The 20,491-nt window shown below is 43.5% G+C and overlaps 1 protein-coding gene across 1 annotated transcript in view; it reads right to left on the bottom strand.

Moving 5' to 3' along the window:
- The window catches only part of LOC144478321 (zwei Ig domain protein zig-8), a 34,432-nt gene extending 22,680 nt beyond the window's left edge, over window positions 1-11,752 (bottom strand). Inside the window, exon 1 of the mRNA XM_078196101.1 lies at window positions 9,653-11,752. Within this exon, the coding sequence (XP_078052227.1) occupies window positions 9,653-9,698 (46 nt within the window). The 5' untranslated portion in view covers window positions 9,699-11,752. The remainder of the gene's footprint in view (window positions 1-9,652) is intronic.
- Between the last annotated feature and the right edge of the window lie 8,739 nt (window positions 11,753-20,491).

Here is a 20,491-nt window from a genome sequence, read left to right as displayed (position 1 = left end):
CAATATTATTATAATTATAATTGATATAGATAAACGAGTTGGAAGCCCTTTCTATACATAACAGTTTATACATACGAGCAGGACATTATCCACATTATGTGATTGCACTGATAGTATTACTGCAACAACATTATGCAATGGACATTTATAAGTTTTTGTGGAACAGTATCTTCTTGCTTAGAAACACGCGTATTTCAATAAACATTTTCTTACAGCAGATTGTTGAACAACGGTATTTATGTGGATCGCTATATAAAGAACCACGTTGATAAATATTGGTAAAATTTTTACACCGGCTTTCATGCGTCGCGTCTATCTTTTAATATATTGCTTGTGCCATGTACCATAACGGGCACTTTTACCCTAGAGTTCCCTCGGCGGTTCTATCCCGCGACGTTCAGACGCTATACAGTGAAATTTCTCGCCGAAGTTACGCAACGAAGCGTGCCGTTGACTTTCAGGCTGGAAGTTACGTGAACCGAAAAAAGTCGCCGCAATATGGTTGAATAAGTAATAACTGGTAGCGAGCCAGAGAAGTTCCCGAGGGAGGAAGCTCCTTGGGAAACGGTGACGCGGATTTTCCGTTGGCCGCGCAACCATAGAACACGTCGCTGTCATACTTGTCTGAAAAGTTTCGAAGAAGCTCCGCGAGGCAAGCAGGACAACCGCTGCACGTTTCTTGAACAGCCTCCGCAATTATTCCGACGAATCGGTCGCGGACGCTTGTCCGTCGCAGCTCCAGCTACAGCGGCACCGGCCATCCTTCGGCGACAATGGAAGCCATCGGGCTGGTTTGGTTGTTCACCGCAAAATCCTATTTCGTTCCATCCCGTTCCGCTCTGGTTTCCATTATCCCTTCTATCCGAGTGCGACTTTTACGAGCGGCTAAGATAATTTCCATCCGCTTCAGCATTCCCGTTCCTCTCTCGACTTTCTCCCCTATTTGCTCCGTCGTTTCCCACCGCTTCTCTCTTTCTCTCTTCCGAGGAGGTCCTTCAACGTTCGATCCCACCGAGAATTTCAATCTCGTCGCACAGCACTTTCGCAAAGGGACACACGGCGGGCTCGTGCACGAGAAAGTAGTACTCGAACGCCGAATCATTGCGATCGAGTGACAGTCGCGGAAGAGACCGACGCGGAAGAGCGCCCGACGTTCCGAGCAAGAGCCAGAGCCGCCTTGACCCACTCGCGGGAATTATGGGAAATTAGAGGCGACGCGAATCCGTCGAAGAATGCAATAATATTGGAGGACGTTACGTACGGAGGACGGAAACTAGAGACTCGGTTGCGCGTGCTTTCGGAAAGGTTAAGTGGTTCTTTCATCCTCTTTATCCACCCGAATCGTTTCCCATCGCGGCCCGCTGCGAAACTTTTCAAGAACGTCGGCTACACCCGCGGGTTGTCTTCTCTATTCCGAATCGAGTGGCGGGCGTGCGTCTACCGAACTCTGCGGCGAGAGGGAAACTTTCCCGGGTCGGACCGTCGGACCGCATCATAGAGACAATACGTAAACGACAATCGAATCCGTTCGCTGATCGATGCGACGTTTAAAGTGTCATCGGGAGCCGAATAGTTTTCGAGTGGCTCGTGAACGATCCTTCATCGCGGGGGCCGCGATTTCTTAGCAATTCAAATGTCTGCAGCCAGCAGCCAGACCACGCCGCATCTTCCGTAAAACTACTTTCGTTTTGCACAAAGGAAATCTTACTAAATGCTCCTCGTTTCCCCGCTTCATTTTGTTAAAGAAACTTTTCGCCGGGTATCTGTCACGTGGGATCTTGGTCTGATATTATCAGCTTCTTTTCCCTACAGTGATCGTATTATTAACACAATACGGTCCGGACTGTTTCTGTGAAAACTTTTGTGTGTTGGGGTTCTTGAAAAGAGGGATTCTTATTTTCAAAAAAGATACAAAAGTTTTAACTATGTAGCTTTTTATCGAGTTTCGAGTATTTTTAGTTTTCTGGTATTTCGCGAGCAGTCCAGGAAATAGCTGCTGTTTTTAGTCATCCGGTCGGTAATGTGTTATTATGATTCGGTAAAATAAACGAATTTCTATCTGTAGCGAATAGAACGATGCGATACATCATTTGAAATTATGGTAATTTTATAGATCCCCACAAAGAAACTAAATGTTTCTTTACAACACTTTAATTCGTTCTGATCTGAAATACGTATGATATACGTATACTATATACGTATAATATAGTCCCCTCAATTGGATAAGCGTATTCGGTAATTACAGAGCGTCTGGCATAAGCTGTTGCGTTTCATTCCGTTTAAATCCCGATCTCTTACTTTCTCCAAGAGGTATCATAATTGTAACAATACCAGTAAATTTAACAATGACCAAGTCATTGATTTCCGCATTGCTGATTTTAACACGTTCGCTGCCAACGAACGTACACAGTTATATTTATTGCGTTCATCGCATTAAATGCAACATTCACTTTTATAAAATATGATAAGAATGTCATGAACAATTTCACAAAATTCATTCGATGTTCTTTACGCGAAATTACAAATTCTTAAGGTGTTAATAAAGTCTTAATAAATCAACACTGTAACGCTGTCAGAAACCAGGATTTTTAGTTTGTCATTCTCATCACACATTGCAATACAGTGTTTTTATTTCCGTTATTATTCTATTACTATTTCTATTTTTGTTCTTCTTTTCCTTTTTTTTGCTATTATTATTACCGTTACTATTATTAGTGTGTTGAGCTCGTGTAAATATATTAAAAGGGCCTCCGACTCGTTTCTGTCGAGTAAGTAAAACAAAATAAAAAAGATTGACCCGGTGTAATAATTGGCGTTGCGTCGGCGCTTTCCTCTCTCGTCCCTGGAAAGATATGCTTTATCTTGTATTCGAAAACACTTGCCTCGCGTGCAGTTTACATCCATATTGCGTGGCTCGTTTTACAGGCAGTCGGGACGCGTATAAATCGAATTTCTTCTGGCAAGAGGGAAGCTGCGTTCCACGTTTTCTTGAAAGCCCCACGGATCTCCTTACGCCGCGACTCGGGAAATATTTTTGCATTACTATGCGCAGCAATAATACCGTCTAACAACATATTCTCGTTTCCCTCGAATAGCTTTACATTTTCTGTGGCGATGTACCTACCAGGCAAGCTCCTGCGGTTCCAAAATATCTCGCGGAGCTCGAGCGGCGTCAATTAAACGCTCCGATCGTCGGCATTGTCGAGCGAAACGCGCGAAAGTTGATCGAAACATATTTTCGCGACCTTATATGTCGGATTACCCGCAATTTGTTTGCGTGCAAGGTAAAAGACTCGAATGTCTCGTCCCTAAACGATCGTGAAACCGGAGCAGAGAAGCAGGGATTGCCTAAATCGGGGCTGCTGGCAGCGTGCAAGTCCTGCGGACGAGTAATGAAAAGCAAACGAACGGTTGAATTGATCCGAGGCGGCTTCTAGAAAAAGGTTGCCGCTAGCTGCCTCGCAGGGTTTTGCGAAATCGACTTGCGGGAGAACGCAAAACCTTCGAGCCTTCTGCAAGATGCAACCGCGTCGAATTGAAATAACAATACTTCGCCGTGTTCGTCGCGAACAGTTCGATCGTCAGTGGGTTAATTCGATGACAGCGCGCCAGGAAGGATGCTATTCGAAATCTATAGTATTTGGCTGGACGTGGTACAGCGAATCGATAACATTAGATTTCTAGAGCACGAAATGAAGCTATTTTATACTATTTTACATTTATTCTGATCTTTAATGAGTTTTATTATAACTATTGCCGCGATCAACACATATAATATATTGAATGAATAATTAAAATATTCTGACGGATTTCGTAAACGTAATGTTAACGGTCTTTGCACTCGTATTAAGATTATATAATAAGTATCATGCTGATTGGAATTCATTTTCGTTGAACGAACAGTAATACATGATATGCAAGATTAAGCAGTAAATATGAAATGTTTTAATTTTTTTTTAAGTTTAGATATATGTAACGCAATAATATGTTCTAATTTTATATAAAAATAAAGATAAATAAATAGCTTTGGTGGATCGGAATAAATATACGACCACAAGGAGTTCATTCTCGGAACTATTTATAGTCGCGAAGAGCATTGCACGAAATGTATTGTTTATAAAAATAAATATTTAATTAATACTGATTAAATTTAATTATTTCAATGAATATAATCTAATTAATTTAGGATTTAGAATTAGAACTTTTTCATACATATTAATTGCAATTAGTTTTTGACTTTTCGGATTTATTTGATTTATTTGATCTATTTATCCGTTGTTGCGTAAGACACAGGAATAGAAGTTATTGAAAAAGTTAGTAAACTTAGATTAGGGAGTCACTACTAAAGACTGGAACTAAAGTCTAGTTCAGACAGGATTAGGAATTTGGCATAGTTGCGAATATTTATGTATGTAGCTACTTGCTACGGAACAGTTTAGTACGTAGTCACGTGTATGGATTAATACAGTCGAGCCATCCTAATAGATCTGCTCGATTAAATTGTTTTAATAATCTACTCAACCAAACTCTAGTGTTCACACACAATAAAGTTGCTATATTAATCATCAGTCTACTAAATTACTGCCCGTATCTGAACGAGCCTTAACTCCTTGCACTATAATTTATTTGATACAGCTACATTGATTAGCCCCCTGTTTGTTACTAATGCATTTCTACACCAGATAAGAAAATTTATACTTATTATATGACAACCCTTACTTCAATGTTTGAATATCTATGTTAACTAACGCGATATGATATTACAACGCAAATGGTTAAGACGGTTGAAATACTAAAAACGGTTGAATATTCAATTATTAAAAGAACTATTAAAGTAATCTAATGTGTCACAAAAGGAGGTTGCAGTATATAATTAAACAATTTAAACAATTGTAACGACCGTAAAGAGTGCGATAAGATTCAGGAGTAAAAAGAATGCGAGTTTTAAGACATCGTACGGGTGTGTAAAAGCGTGGGCGATGTAGATAGATTTTGTCGGGAGAGGAAATAATGTTTTGGATAACTTTACAGACAAGTAATATATCAGTGACAGCGCCACGGCCCTCGAGGTCATCAACCCTAGTCAAGATATAATGTTATAATATAATTCTAATCACAGTAAATTCTCCCTAATTCTAATAATATAATTCTAATCAGAGTAAATTCTCCCCAATTGTTCTTCCGCTCGTATACTATAAAAATGAGCAATTTGGGAAGAGGAAGTACGACTGTCAACAATTATGAAAACAAAGTATGCACACGGCTCGAATAATTGTATCTCTTTTTCCCAAATTCTCCATTTTTGTTTATAGATTGAGGAGAAATTGCGGGGGAGGGAGGATTTACTGTATATATTTGACAATAGTATGACAATATATCGCGTAAGTAGCATATTGAAAAGAAGTAGAAAGGCGCAGAACAAGACAATAATAAAAGGAAAGATAACAAAAGAAAAGATATAGTAGAAGATAAAGCAAATGTTAGATATTTAAATAAGATATATATAAATAATGTGAAACGGAAAGATAAAAGAGAATAATACGATATGAGATTGTTGAAACAAAGAAGATAGGTATGTATCGGAATTAGAAAGCTGAACAAATTATGACAGTGAATGGAGCATTGGCATATTGGCTTATGTATTATGCTCATATATTATACTTATAGTATTGAGATTAGAGAACGGATCCATACTTGAGCGTAGGGCAGACTAAATAGTGATGTAGAGTTCAGAGCGTAGTAATATTTGATAAGTGCTTGGAAGTACAATGGACGAAGACAAGTGTTTTAACCCTTTGTGATCATATTAAGTGTATACATAGCTGTCATGAATTAATTTTCATTGATCGAGCAGAAACACATAATATGCAAGATACGAAAAATAGGAAATAAAAAGTAAATAAATAATTTTGGTGTCTGAGAATAAACATACGTAAAGGATTAAAAGCAGACATAGATAGGCGGTGGTAATTGTACAGATACAACTTTCAAATAGATAAATAAATCAATCACGCGATAGCATCGCACATTATTCTTTGAAACTGCTCTATGCAAGAAAAGATCATGTCGTTCATTGTAAGAAGATCGTAAGCGGGTTATAAATATAACACTGCCATTACAGCTGCTTAAACCGATTATCCGTCAATGCCAATCGTTATTGCCATTCTCTCGACTCTTTTGTAATTCTTTTACTTCATTGGCATGCTTTGCTATCACTATTGTCCGCAACCGTTCTTAATTATTGCTCTCCTCCCAGTAACGTTACTGCGATTACCATCATTATTATCCTTATTCTCGTTATTATGCATACAGTCGTGCTCGTGTACTCGTTGTTACCACACTTTTGCACACCTGGTTTCACAATGAATGAATTGATCTCATGAAGTAGCGTAAAGACATTATCGTTTCTTGGGTACGCGTATCGATGGAATAAGGTTGTATTGAAATCGATAATACGCTTCTCTTGTTCTTTACAATAGAGGTATTCGAAGCACGGAGAGTCTGAAAGAAAGGTACACGTTTCGATTTTTTATGGTATTAACAGAAATCGTTTACGTTTGCAGACGCGTCACCTTGTCCGGATAAATCTTGGAATGATCCGGACAGGTGGCGAGCCATTGCGCTAGCGTCGGCGAGGGCGTCGGCGGCGCCGATGCCAGCCTCGGCGTCGGAGTCGCGGTGCCCGAATTAGGTGCGCCGTTTCACGGCACAACGTCATAAACGCGAACGCCACAGTGAACGATCCCGATCGGCGTATAAACGGCTCGTAGTCTGGCTTGTATCGGCAATTCAGTGCCTGCGACTCGGTCTATGGATGATCGATCAAAGTGAATTCGTCAGTTTGATATTCACCCCTCCCGCGCCTTCCACTCCGGCACCTACGCCCCCTCTCGGCCTCGTAATCCGACGGGATTAAACAAGACGGGCGGCCGTCTCGTGCACTTTGAATCGTCACAAGCATTCGACACGAATCACCGCCAGCAATTGCTATTTCGTTTTTTACTCGAAACCGCCGACCAAGTGTATTTCCCACGCGACCGCCGCGAGCCGGGATCCGCGAAAATCGCAATTTTTCGTCGATCACCTATTATTTCGAAACGTTGAAGTTTATTTGTAATGCTCCAACGGAATACACGGGCAGCATCTATTAACCCCGGCCGTAACTCTGTTTTTATACCAGATAGAAACAAATTACCGTGGACAATTCCGCATTGTTTATCAGCCCAGTGCAAACTGCGATTCCACGGTTTTTTCTCCTTTCGAATGGAATACTACGATTTATTATACATTATTTAATTGTCCGGGCCGTTTCGAATAAAACAAAAAAAAAAAACAAAAAAAAATATTCGGACGCGATGTCGAAAAACAGGTAATATTTCAGGAGATGTTTCCACGGTGCTCGCTAACGCTGAAATATTATGTGGCGCTGCTGTTACGTTTACTAATTGCGATATTGTACGTTGATGAATTAACAATGCGCGATGCGCCCGAGAGTGCTGAGAATTCAGTCGAGCCGCGAATAAAAATGCATTTTTATTCGCGACTGATCGGGTACAATAAGAGATTGTTTAAATGCGAGCGCAAAAGGATTTATCGCGAGCAGGAGAAAGAATTCGAGGGAACGAGGCGGGAGAGTGTATACAGAGTGAAAGAGACCGGTGAGAGAGAGGGGGGGGGGGGGGGTGAAAGAGAGAGAGGGAAAGGGAGACATGGTGGCGGTGTCGAGAAACGTTGTAGAGAAAAGAAGGTGCGAGACAATTCTGTAAAATCGGGTTCCCAGGGCGTGCTTTCCTTTTACGTTCGCAACAATCATAGCTCCTCGAGAAAAACTATTCTAACTTTTCACGGGGCGAGCTCTCCAGAGAGAATCTCGACAGCGGCAGGTGCACGAAGAAAAGGGAACGCGGCTAAAGACGGACGGCAAGTTATTTGTGCGTTAAATCGTCGCGCTCGGGCTTTGGCTCCGGCGTCGCCGCCGCCGCCGCCGCCGCTGCTCTGTATTTTTCTCCCTGACACCCCCTTTACAGAATCCTCTAGACAATCGTATAAAAGTATATTATGAGAAACGCGAGAAGCGATATTGAAACAGCGTACACCTACTTCACGAAACGTCCGCGGTGTGTCCCGTGAATCACATTGTTCCGAGATGAGAGCTACGCGTGTTCTTCTCTGCTCGCGTCTGGCCAACGCGCTATCAGCTAACAAGCAGATGTAGAAACGCCCATTCTGACGTTAGTGGACAGGCTGATAACTCCGAACTTATCGGAATAAGTGCTTCGTTTCTGTCGGAATTAAACGCAGGAAATATCCGACACGTTACCGAACGACAAGACGACCCCCGAATGCTCGAGTTCCATTCCCGATCCGTCGCTGCGAGCCTGTCGAATTTTCGTATAGAAACGGCGGCACAGTGGCTTTATTGGCCCGAGGGTGCAAGTCTCCCGGAGTAGTTCTCGCCACCCTTTTCACGGGACCCGAGGAGCTGGTTGGATCCAATCGAGCCGAAAGATATGCGAGCTTCGTCCTGCCGTGTGTACCGGCGCGGCGAAATGTTGCGTCAAAGTGTTGCTATTATACAATTGAGCGGAATGTCATGAATAATACAAGCTCCGGCACGGGCGCGAGCTAAACGCTCGATTTGCAATTCAAAGGAAAAGAATCTCCGTCCTCGAAAGAATTACTTATCCGTTTCGGGCCCCGGGCAGCTTGACAATTAGCTACCACGCAATTAAAAACCTAAGTCACTCGGACGACGGAAATTGAAAGAGCCGAAGGTGCTCCGCTGCGAGATATCGAGGAGTTCGTTCGAACGTGCGGAACCTCGAATCCTTTCTTGGCCACGATCGTTCGAGGTATTCGATTCTTCTCGCTTTCTCGGTTTTCTTGTTATCCGTCGCGGGTCAAACTACAGCTGCGTTCGAGGCGACCGTACATAGCGATCGAATCGATGCGTCCGATTCGACAGCTTCATTTCAACCATTGTTATATCTCTACCATACTTTAACGAGTCTGACACGCGATGAAGATTTCTAGTAATAATCTGTTAAGTATGAATGCTATTCCGTTCGTTTTAGTCTGAATAAAATTCCGATTTCCTTTCACAAGTATTCAGATATTTTAGTAAATGCAGCCGTGCAATAAATATATGTTATCTTTGTTCTCCTTGGAGAAATTATTATAGGAAGAAAGGGTTAAATAACTCCCACAATTTATAACCGATTGTAACTGAATTCAATTGGTTCCCTCAATTTAATTCTCAAACGTTGCTTAAGACGAATTTGAATTTTGCACTTGGGATACTCCGGACGATTTATTCGTGAAAATTGTAAATATTCTTTTCATTTGTTTTCCTTCCATAGTTCCTTCTCTGAACGAAGCAGAGTCGAGCTCCGTTCTTCATGAATTATATTTCCATCCATGGATGATGATTCATCCGTAGTGCAAAGTCTAAATTCGAGTTTAATCCTGCCGTGTTCTTCGAGTTCATTCAACCCAACTCATTTAGAGTGGTATTTAAAAAGGTGAGATTATTCGAATGGTACAAATTTACTAGATGCTGATTTCCAATTCTGAAGAATATTTGTAATCTATAACTGACTTGAGAAGACGGCAGGAGAACGTTAGCAGGATCGGAAATTCTCCCTCGACTTACCAAAAGAAATGATAAAACAGACGAGTACGGGAAGAGAAGGAGACATCGCTTTTCCACGGCGAGGCTCTTTCACATATTGATATACTATCTCGCACGCATCTCACGGCGTTTCGTCGAGTCGGGCATCCAGTCCTGTCGGGGATTCGTTAGTGTCTCGCTGCGTCGCAGCAACGTGGCATCTCCCAGGATCCGTTGACCGACGAATTCTCTTCTCGATAGAGAGTTCTTCTTGGTTCGTTTCGCAACACGACAAAACACTGTTACCACTAGTTTCATTAAAAACCAACAACAACAACAACAGTCGCACCGTGTCGCGCGAACTCGATACGATTCTCGGGTTGCCCTCGAAAGAAAGCAGCAACGTCGGCAGATCTAACGCGGGCTACGCTAATGAACGCAATTAACGGCAGTAGTGTTTCGTTGGCAATGGTACGGTGTTACTTCGTGTAGGTCCGAGCGTCAACGGCAGAGATAGAGAGAGAGAGAGAGAGAGGGAGAGAGAGAGAGAGGTGAGCAGCAGAGACAGCGGGTGACAGAGGAGAGGTGGCAGTGGACGCTTTTATGCCTCTGGTCGCACTGACGACCGCAAAGTCGTTCGCGATGCATTAGGCGGGACTCGTTAAAGTAATTTCCCCGACGCTCCAGACGTTTCATCGATCATTCTTCCGCGCATTTTCTCGCAAAGCCTGTGCATCCCCGGCCGCTGCATTCTTCCGGATCCCCGCCGCGCTACCCTTCGTTCCCTTCGTTCGGTTCGCTCCTTCTGCCCTAGCCGCTAATCGTCCTCGGAACGCATAATGCGGCCACCTATCGACCCGCCGATCCAGCCTGGTCACTCTTCGGGATCTCTCTCCTAGGTGCCCCGTTCCTTCAACTTCTCCGCACTGGTTGCCAGCGATCGAGATCCAAACGATCTACGAGAAACTTCGTTGTCTCTCGGAACCACGCGGACTTCGAAAGCGAATCCAGGACCGTGGCGATCCAGTGACAGCACAGCTCGTCGGCAACATCCCATGAAACCCGCTCGTTTCCTCTCGCGACGCACTCGAACACTCTCTAGCGTTGTTCCGGCACTACTAGTTTCCCCGACACGCGACCACCGTTGACACCGTGTACACTGAATTCAACGTGAAATGTAACGTTCCTTTCACACAACAATAGGCTCGATAACATCGTTTCCAGTTTGATCGCCGATCGCGGAGGCTAGCTCGCCTTTGAAGAACGAGTTCCAGAGAGCCGATCGTATCGCGAAGGTGGGTCTGGGTTTTCGGAGGAAGTTCGGCTTCACGGTGCCAAGTTCGATCGGTCACCCAGTTTCGAAGCGTCGCCTCGACGGACAAGGGAGAAGACCTCTCGATCTTCTGGAAGCCCAATTCTAAGGCTCCAGTTTTGGTTAAAATCCTGAACACGCGACGAATCCGAGCAAAGATTTGCTATTCTTCCGGGTGATCACCGTAGGCCAGGAAACTGGGCTAGAACATCTTCTGGAAACGTCCTTGCAAGCCCACTATCTACCGAGCTTCGTCTGATGAGGCAAATTCCAACAACGGCCCACGATTTCCGGCGTATCCTGGAGATCGATCGCGATTCTTGCGGCGGGCAGCAAGCGTCGCGCTGACCGAGTGCAACCGCGATTACGCTGTCCGAGATAAGCGGCGGTGGTTGGCCGCGGACTCGTGTCGATTGGGTTCACAGGCCGATCGAAGACGCCTAAGCCAGCCTGTCCTCTTGAGCGGGGTTGCGTCCCATCGATCGCTGTTCAACGAGATCGCGCGATTCACCGGTTACGTCACTGCAACACATCGTTCGCGACACGTTTTGCACTACTATGCGACGGAGCTGCTAGTCTCGCTCACTCTCACACTCTCTCCCTCTGTCCCCGCGGAAAGAGGACGTCGCGCGAATAGAGGTAGCAGAACAGCGAACGAGAGGACGAAGCGTGGGCGGACACGCGCTCACGCGTTTACGCGGGCCGACCGAGGAATTCCAGCGGTTCCGGAGGGGACCGAAGGATGTTGTGGAGCGCGTCTGACGTCGGACGTTTCGAGGGAACGCGCGCGACGGCAAAAGGTCGCGGCTCTTTCGAAACGACGATGCTCCCGCGTCAAGGATAGCCGAGGGACTACATTGCGCTCGCGCCGCTCGGGTTTCGAGCACGCAGCCGCCCCGTGCAGCCTCTCCGAACTCCGCTCCCAGAGACCGCTATAGTGTGCTATACAACCCTCGGCCGTGTCCGTGTCTCCTTTTTCTCGCGGTGTTGGTCGCGGCGCGCCTGCGCCTCACCCACGTGTCTATACCTTGCTTATATGTATATCAGCCGGTCCACCCACCCCCGCGCTTCGCCTTCTTTCCCTCCTTCTTCGGCTCCTACTTCTTCCAAATCACCCTCCTCCCTCTTTCTCTATCTGTCTATCCGTCTATCTCTTCCCCTCTTGGCATCTTCTCTCTTTCCGCGTTCCTTCATCCTCTCTCCCTGCTCGACTTCTACCGTTGTGCATTCAACCTTGCGTTTCACCTTCTCCTTATTCCCTTTCCGCCTCGCTCCCCTATTCTGTTTCGGCTTCTTCCCCGTTTTCTTCGAGACCGCCGGTCCGTTGCAGCCGAGACGCACTCGCGAGGTGCATCCACCTCCCCGGATTGCCACGCTAACGACCGCCGAGATGACGATTTGTACCTGGCGATGCTATCAATTCAATATGCACCTAAACGCGGGACTAATTGTAACACAGATTCGATTGAAAAACACGATAGTCGATTCTGCTAATTTATTTACTCTGTGACTACCGTCGACGGATTGGTGTACGTCAGGAATGGCTGCAACGGACATACGCGTTCCGATTCGGCGTTTCCATTTCGACCAATGCAATTTAAATCTGAGGAGAGCTCGCCGATGTAAAATTTCATTGCACGTAGATTACGAGTTATGCGCGACGGGACGACAAAGATAATCGTAGATGTAATCCGGGTTTTAAGCTTTGAAGTAATTTACCGGGTAGTCAGTAACTCGTGATATAACAGGCAGGAGCAGAATTTACATAAAGAAGACAAAAATGTAGAGTAATATTTTTTCTTTCAAGACTCCGTTTTCGAGGAAAATTATTAAAGATAAATATAACTAGGGAAAATACCAATATAAAAACAGAACAGAAAAATCTAAGAACATTGATATCCTCACTTCGGTATATTAAGTTGATTAAACGAAGAACTGCTTCGTTATTCCATTCTCGTTATTCATAATTGAGTTAAAAAACGTTTACTTTGCATAAGGGTCATTAACGAATATAAGGATTATTAACGGACATAGAACTTTAGCAGACATAAAAGTATAACCACGAGAGATAATGAACAAAGAATGTACGTATTAAAACACGCAACTTAAGGATCTTATATTTTACCGGAAAGAGGTGAAGGCACCGAAGAAGCTCGCTCTGTTCCAGCAAGGATTCCCATTCGTGATGATCCTATTTATGCAATTGTGTCGACCGTGTAGCATTCGATGGAATTCCTGCAGAGTAATACACTTTCTTCTACTAGTCGATCGCGACTCGAGTGCTTGAAAAAGGACACAGATTTCAGGACTGTTCACATCATCGTTCAATGTCTTGTAGACAAATAGCAAGTCGCGCTGCAATTGTCTTTGAGTTGTCAGACATATGCGATTTAGGATAGGCAGGTAATCATGATCGTGAACTAAAATTAAGTGTTCAAATAGTGTAGCAAACAGTTGCAAAAATTTGCATTGCGCAAGCTCTATGTTAGTAATTAGATATATATAACATGGCGACTATACTATTGAACAGTACTGTAGATATGGTCTAACCAATAGAAACAATATAGCAGCAGTCTCAAAGTATAAACGTTGGAAGAAATAAGAATACTTAATCGAATAGAATTAAGAGTTCCAGAAGGACAAATTAACAATGAAGAAAACGGATATAAAAGTTTAACTAACACAGGTAAAATTCCACTTGTTGAGGATCTGGTTATTTTAAACTCGAGTTACGGAGATAAAAGCATACATTTGATCTTGTGGAAAATAATTCGAGTTAACCTCTTGCGTTATTTTCACGAGTCTGACTCGCGATGACAATTTTAAGCTAAATTTGAATAACACGAGTCAGGCTCGTTGTTTAATTTCATGTTAAACGCGAGTATCGCGAGCCCTGACTCATCGTGCGAAGTAAACACAGACGCGGTTATCTCGCACTCAGTCGTAAGATATCGTGTGTCAAGTTTCCGACACTCGGGCTCCGCTTCAGTCGGTTCTTCCGAGTTTCAGCGTGGTGTAAAGGGTTAAAGGACATTTTATTCCGATTTATAGAGGCTTTTATAACGCAGTTGATAAGAGCAAACAAAATGATTGCCTCACGAGGTTTCCGAGTTAAAGAGGCGCGTGTTATCGGGCTAGGAATATATCGTCGGTTCACCGACCACCCTGTACATTGGATTTTATTTTGCACAGAAATCCGCGGTCTATTCGCACGGCATCGATTTTACTTACAATTAGTAAATGCTCGATCCCATCGGTATTCGTATCCCGGCCGGCCTGATGCAGAGTAGAACGAACTCGATCGGAAATAGGACGGACAATGGCGTTTTCGCAAATTCGATGGGAGAGCGGACGGCAGCTTGATTTATTTTTGTTATCGTAGTGCGACCAGCGACAAATGCGTGCGCCGTGACAACTAAAATATTACGCGTTCGACACTGTAAACAAGAATCGTAACGAGACTGAATCGACTCGGCGCGATCTCTCTGTCGTCGACGCGACCCGATTAATATTCTATCGATCAGCCGGCGCAATTGCAATCCACGAGAGGCCGAAATCGTTTTGTTCCGGCCAGCGATTTTAAACTTCGAGGGTTCTTTTCCAAGGTCGCCGCCCGTCCACCGATACCACCGGCCGATACTATTCCGAAGTATCTTCGAGTTCGCTTCGAGAGAACCGCGACGAGTTCGTAGGTGTTCGCGAATTTCGTCCTCGATCCAACGACCAGCGAATTCTATCGCATTCGAGATACATTTTCCGAGCACGGAATTTGCAGGAAGCTGCGGGATTATGTACGGGCGCGTTTTGTTTCTGCTGCGCGGCGGTCTCGCCTACTCTCTCGCCTACTCTCTCTCGCCTGCTCGCATCGTGTAGCGATTCGTAGACGGTGGATCGAGATGCGTGATAACCGTTACCGAGGCAGAAGGGAATCATTTGTATCCGTTGCCGTCGTCGTAGTACGGTGGTGCACAGATGTACTTACCGCAGCCAGCGGAGCAGACCGGCCGTGGAAACCTATGGGTATAATTTTGCATCCCATGTAAAACTGCGGCATCAATTTTCCACGCAATCTTTGTTTCCCTGCGAAACGAAAGATCAGCGGTTCCTCGGCGAGTCCGTGAATCCTATTAAACAAGATCGGCTTCTTCTGTCCGTTTTGAGTGAAACACTTTTTACAGGATATCTCAACTGGTCAACGGCAACAACGATAGAGTAGGAACGCAGTGGCCCTACAAAAGTGTTCGTGCAGCTTTTAACTCACAATAATTGAAAAAAATTGAATTTTAACACTAGAAAGACGGGAACTTGAAGACGGGAAAATGACTGCTTTTCGGCAATATAGGTATAACACACATATATATACCGGAAATGAAGGAGGGGGGGGGGGGGGAAAAACAATGATTAATAAACGCATTTATATGTTGTAGAAAAGGTCACAAAATTATAAGAAGCTGTGTTGCAATTTGCATAATTATTTTTCTAATTGAAATTGAAAAGCAGTCAAAATGACTTGCTTAGGCAATCTAGTGTTAAAGAATATTTGAACTTCTTTAGATGATAGCGGAACTGGGCTAAATTACTAGATATGTAAGTCACTGAGATCTAAGAAAGGCATTTTTTAAAATTTGGTCAGGTTTAAAAATTTCAACGAAAGTTCTTTTTATTCTTCTCTGGCATTCTAAGCAATAGAAATATTAAAAAAAAGCATTTCGATCATTGTGCAATAGTTCTACCATCTAAAAGAGAATTCAAATCGTTTAACCCTTTGCCGTACTTTAACGAGCCAGACTCGTGACGGAGATTTCTAGTAATAAGTTATTAGGTATGGATATTCATCCGTACCTTTAACTGGGAATAAAATTTTATTCTCTCGTTACCAATATTTAAACATTCAAGTAGACATAAGCACACGATAAATATAATATTTCCTTTTTCATCTAAGAATTTAGTGCGATCGAAGAAATTCTAATCGGGCAACTTCTAAAGAAAATGCCACGGCAAGGGGTTAATCCAGTTTTAAAAAAGTTATTGCGTTTTAAAAAGTGTACAAACACTTATGTGGGCCACTGTATTTGCAACCAATGTCGCAAAATGCAAAACAAGCTTCCATGAACTCGTCACTTAATATGCTGGTTCGCCGATTCTTTGTCATCTAAATAATATGTTTAAATCTAAATGATATGTTTCTGTTTTCTCATTACAAAAATGGGTGTCCAACCATTTATCAAATTAATCATATTAAAATTAAATTCTGAACACATAGTTTTCAAAAAACTATCGAGATGTTGGATGAAGAAGATCGGAAAGATGGCGTCAATGTTGCAAGTGTTTGTCGCATATGAGCTCGGCGTAATGAAAGGTGAATAGATTACCCACCCCTTAGTTTTCTGCGATGCTATAATAAATGTCTACACATTTGGAGCATGGTCGTTCATCGATGATAATTTTATTTGCGTAGAATTACTATAATAGCATTAGTGTGCTGGTTACCAGGGCTGAAACTCGCATCGATGGTATGAAAATTTTTCGAGAGCACACCTAGCGGAAGATAAGATAAATAAACATTTAAGATTACAGGAGTAAGGACAAAATCGGTTCACCTCCACTTCTTACAACACGAGTATGAGAGAATACGTGCGCGAGTGTGCATGGTTTGTGTTGCGAGCGTGGCATGCGTTGAGAGAATTTCATTACCGGATAGAGGGCGAGCATGAAAGCAGCGATCCAAACGGAGTATCTAGTGACAGAGAGGGAATATAGAAATGGAGATAGTGAGAGAATCGAGGTATTACAAGCACCATTGTGTTTATCTGTGTCAAAGCAAAACGACGAAATAATTTCTGAAAATCTCCACATCCAAAAATGCAGAATCCTAATTAGGGTTTACATATATCTGCGACTATTCCGGGTACAAAGATGTGGGCTGTCGCTTAGTTTCGCAGTTCTTCAGCGCACTTCGTATCGTGCATTTCGTACCATCCATTTCATACTACGCATCTGTCCGTTTTTCGTACACGTATATTTCTTACACTGTACTTCTACCTTTTTCTTTAAATATAGTTATTTACACACGTCTTGCTCTACGCGAATCTTTTATTTCAAAGAATCCCTTAACAATCCGCTACTATTAACCCTTTCCACTCTAGTAACGACTCAGAGGAGCCTCTAAAAATTGTTATATCGCGTTCCAAAATAGTTTATACAGAGTCGTATTTATTTAATTTGAAAAAGGTTAAAAGTGTACCTGTTGTATGAGTCACAAGACTCAATCTGCGAAATCCAACGAGTCTTGTAAGATGGAAATACTGTAGATCAGAAAGGCTGCTCTAGATTTATACAAAGATTTATACTAAATATAACATGATATTTAATCGATATAATTTTATATTAAATGAACATCTAGAATCGTATTACCGATTCTTTTCCACCCATTTGCGGTCGGAAACGAGAATCCATTTCCAGGTTGACTCGCTTAGACTACCGGCGCAATTGTTCTATAGCAATCGAATACGATTAGTCGAACGAACGCGCCGATCTCGATGAAATTTGAATACCTGACGGCTTTGGCGGAGAGCGTCGAGCGTTTGTCAGCTTTGCTATTACGCGGTCGCGTCCATTTGTGAACGGAAGCACTTACGTCACTTCCAAAACTAGCGATGCAATTTCGTCGATACAGCGCTTTCTCTCTCTTTCCACCCCCTCTCTCTCTCTCTCTCTCTCTCTCTGTGTGTCTCTCTATTGCTATCTACTTCTCTTTTTCGCATTCCCTCACGCTCAAACACATCGAACGCACGCAATTCTCTATCGAAAGAAAAATGCGCTATCGGCGAGTGCGTGCGAGCACGCGTTTCCACCGCAGTCGAACATTGCCGATGTTTTCGAAACGAAAGAACTGTTCAGGGTTTAACCCTTTGCGGTCCGAACGCTTTTCACTAGTTCGTTTCAGCAGGTCCGCGCAGATTTCAGGAGTAAATATTTGTGGATATCTAAATATTTGTAGGAAACGTTGGCGTTTAAAAATCTTATTATAAAACGGAATGTATGAGTTAAATTTTTTACTCCAATAATCTTTGATATCACGAACAGGCATCAGTCCCATATTGATAATGACACCAAGGAATGCTCTCTCATTTTAACAACAGTAACTTCATACCAATTATGCCACAATGAATCCATGGAGACTTCACGGCTGCTAATTATTTGTTGAGCATATACATTTGTTTCTTCGGTTATTTTGCTAATAAGCTCATCCGTAAAAAACAATGAGAAAAATTGCTTATTTTAGATTCTCTCTCCCGTAACTCTTATCTTATCGTGAAATTATATACAGGACGCGAAAGAAAACAAAGAGATGTCGAGCCACGCTTCGAACCACACTCGACATCGGACCGCAAAGGGTTAATCGACGATACACCATTTCCATAACTCGCGCGTCTAATCCCCAGACACTTTTGTAATTAAAAGTTTGCCGCGACCGCGATAAGTTACCGGGTCCGAATCGAGATGAAACGAACGTGCCGTGTTAATTCTGAGTGTTTTTAGCAACGTGGCGGATCGTAAAACGGGAGTATACGTCAACACCGTCCGAAGCCGAAGATGAGCCGCGAGGACCGGAAAGGGGTAGGTCGACACCTATATTCGCGTGTTCCAGTTCCCGAGCACTTACGCCTTTCGCCGAATTATAGGCGGCGAATGCTTGTGAAGTTTGGCCGAGTGCGCTTGCTTTGTCGCGGAACTATTTTACGTCCGTGGTTGTTCGAACGCGAAAGGGAAGGTCAAGATCCGCGACCTTTTTCCATCGATTCCTGGATATTCGATTTTGAAACGAATCGGTTCTTGCAGTTACGAATTGAACTTCGATTCGTTCTTCTTAAATTCGTTGACAACGCAACGACTGTCATTACTAACAAAAAAAGGTTTCAATTAGTATTATTCACTTGTTATTATTTTCTTTTACTTACTATTACTTTTTTACTTAAAAGAGAGTCGGTGCGAAGAACAGATTTTTTAAGATGGGCTTGGCAGTCACAATGTTGAATATCTGATTAATAAATGATGATTAATGTATAATTAAATTATTCGTCTTTTATATTACTTATAAGTAGCGTTATAAATGTTGCACTCTTAAAATTGACTCGCTTTTTGATCAAAGAACCTTTTTTGCTGAATCAGTTCTAAAGTGCCATAAGAATTAAAGTATTGCAATTCGGATCGGATATACGAAATCGAGTACCACATTAGTGCTATCAATCATGCAGTATGCATATGGAGATAAATAGAGTATTTCAACCAATGTTTTTAAAGTTGATATTTCAAGTTTCGATTCTTAATGGATCGACCGCGATGATCACGATTCAGAATTGGTTAATGAATCGATAGATTTGCAAGCATCGACCTGGTTAAGATTCGCGCTATTTTTCCTGGCGAATAGATAACCGCGTCGGTGCACGGCATTTCCGAATCGGTGCATCACGGTGCACAAAACTGTGCTGTCCTCTCGGCAATCGGGTAGCTGCGGAGAATACAGCTCTCAAGGAAATATCGTCGAAGGCAGACGGAAGCTGACCGAAACGGTAAGCGCTATGAAAATTTCACTGCGCCGAGTCGATGGCTTCATCTTGATTCGAATAGCTGCGAGATGCTCCCCGGAGACGCGGACAGCGATGACAAACTCGTAAAGACGTTCGGGGTGATACCCGCGCCGAGCCACCGGAGGCCTCTTAAACTTCTGTTCCGTCAGGTAATTAACCTCATCGGCCCCCTACAACGGGACGAGACTTCTGCAATGAATTAATTAACTGATACGAACCCCGACCGGAGAAGCCCGCGAACTACCAGGACAGATATTGTTAAGCAACGAGGGCTTCGCAAAATTAGATAGCCGAGATTAAACCGGGAGATAGACTAATTTCGTGCTCGGCGCCGAGCGCGTTCCACGAGCACCCGAAATCGTACGTATTTTATAATCAACGTCCGAACGTTCTCGCAGGGCGGAATCCTCGCGATCTCGTCCGTTCGGAGAGGGAGGCGCGATTTTTTCGTCCGTCGACGCATACTTTGAAACAGATCGCCCGGAAGCCCGGGACGCAAGAAGCGCGGGCGAGGCCGTGAGAACGGGCGGAGGAAGCGTTAGCAGAAATTCTTGGCGTTAAGTCGCGGCGGAAAAAGCTGGGCTGGCGCGCGGCGTTCAGCCGGCGTTAATGGATCTCGTGTCTGCCGGGCATTCGAACAATCTATCTTTAAATAAGAATAACGGAATGGCCGTTCTGTCAGATAGAATTAATGAATTCCATTAACTACGCGCGACGCCCTCGGACAATGACGTCTGGAAGTGACTATCGAAGAACGGGGCGGCTATAAAGGCCGCGGAATCGTTCCCGAGGAATGATCGAGAATGCAAGCGTAGCTGGGATTTTAATAAACAAATTCCGAATTGAAACTCATGCTGGAATTGATTTTTCTTCGCGTCCGATCAACCGTTCGTTCTCATTCCCGCTGCAATAGATTATGCACTCACGAGTACAGCGGCGGACATACAACTTCTCCATTAGAGTCTAGTAAAATATATA

This window comes from Augochlora pura, chromosome 2 (assembly GCF_028453695.1).
Source record: "Augochlora pura isolate Apur16 chromosome 2, APUR_v2.2.1, whole genome shotgun sequence".
In the NCBI taxonomy this organism is placed as follows: Eukaryota; Metazoa; Arthropoda; class Insecta; order Hymenoptera; family Halictidae; genus Augochlora; species Augochlora pura.
Note: the sequence above shows the minus strand (reverse complement) of the source record. Positions and strands in the feature narration are given on the sequence as shown.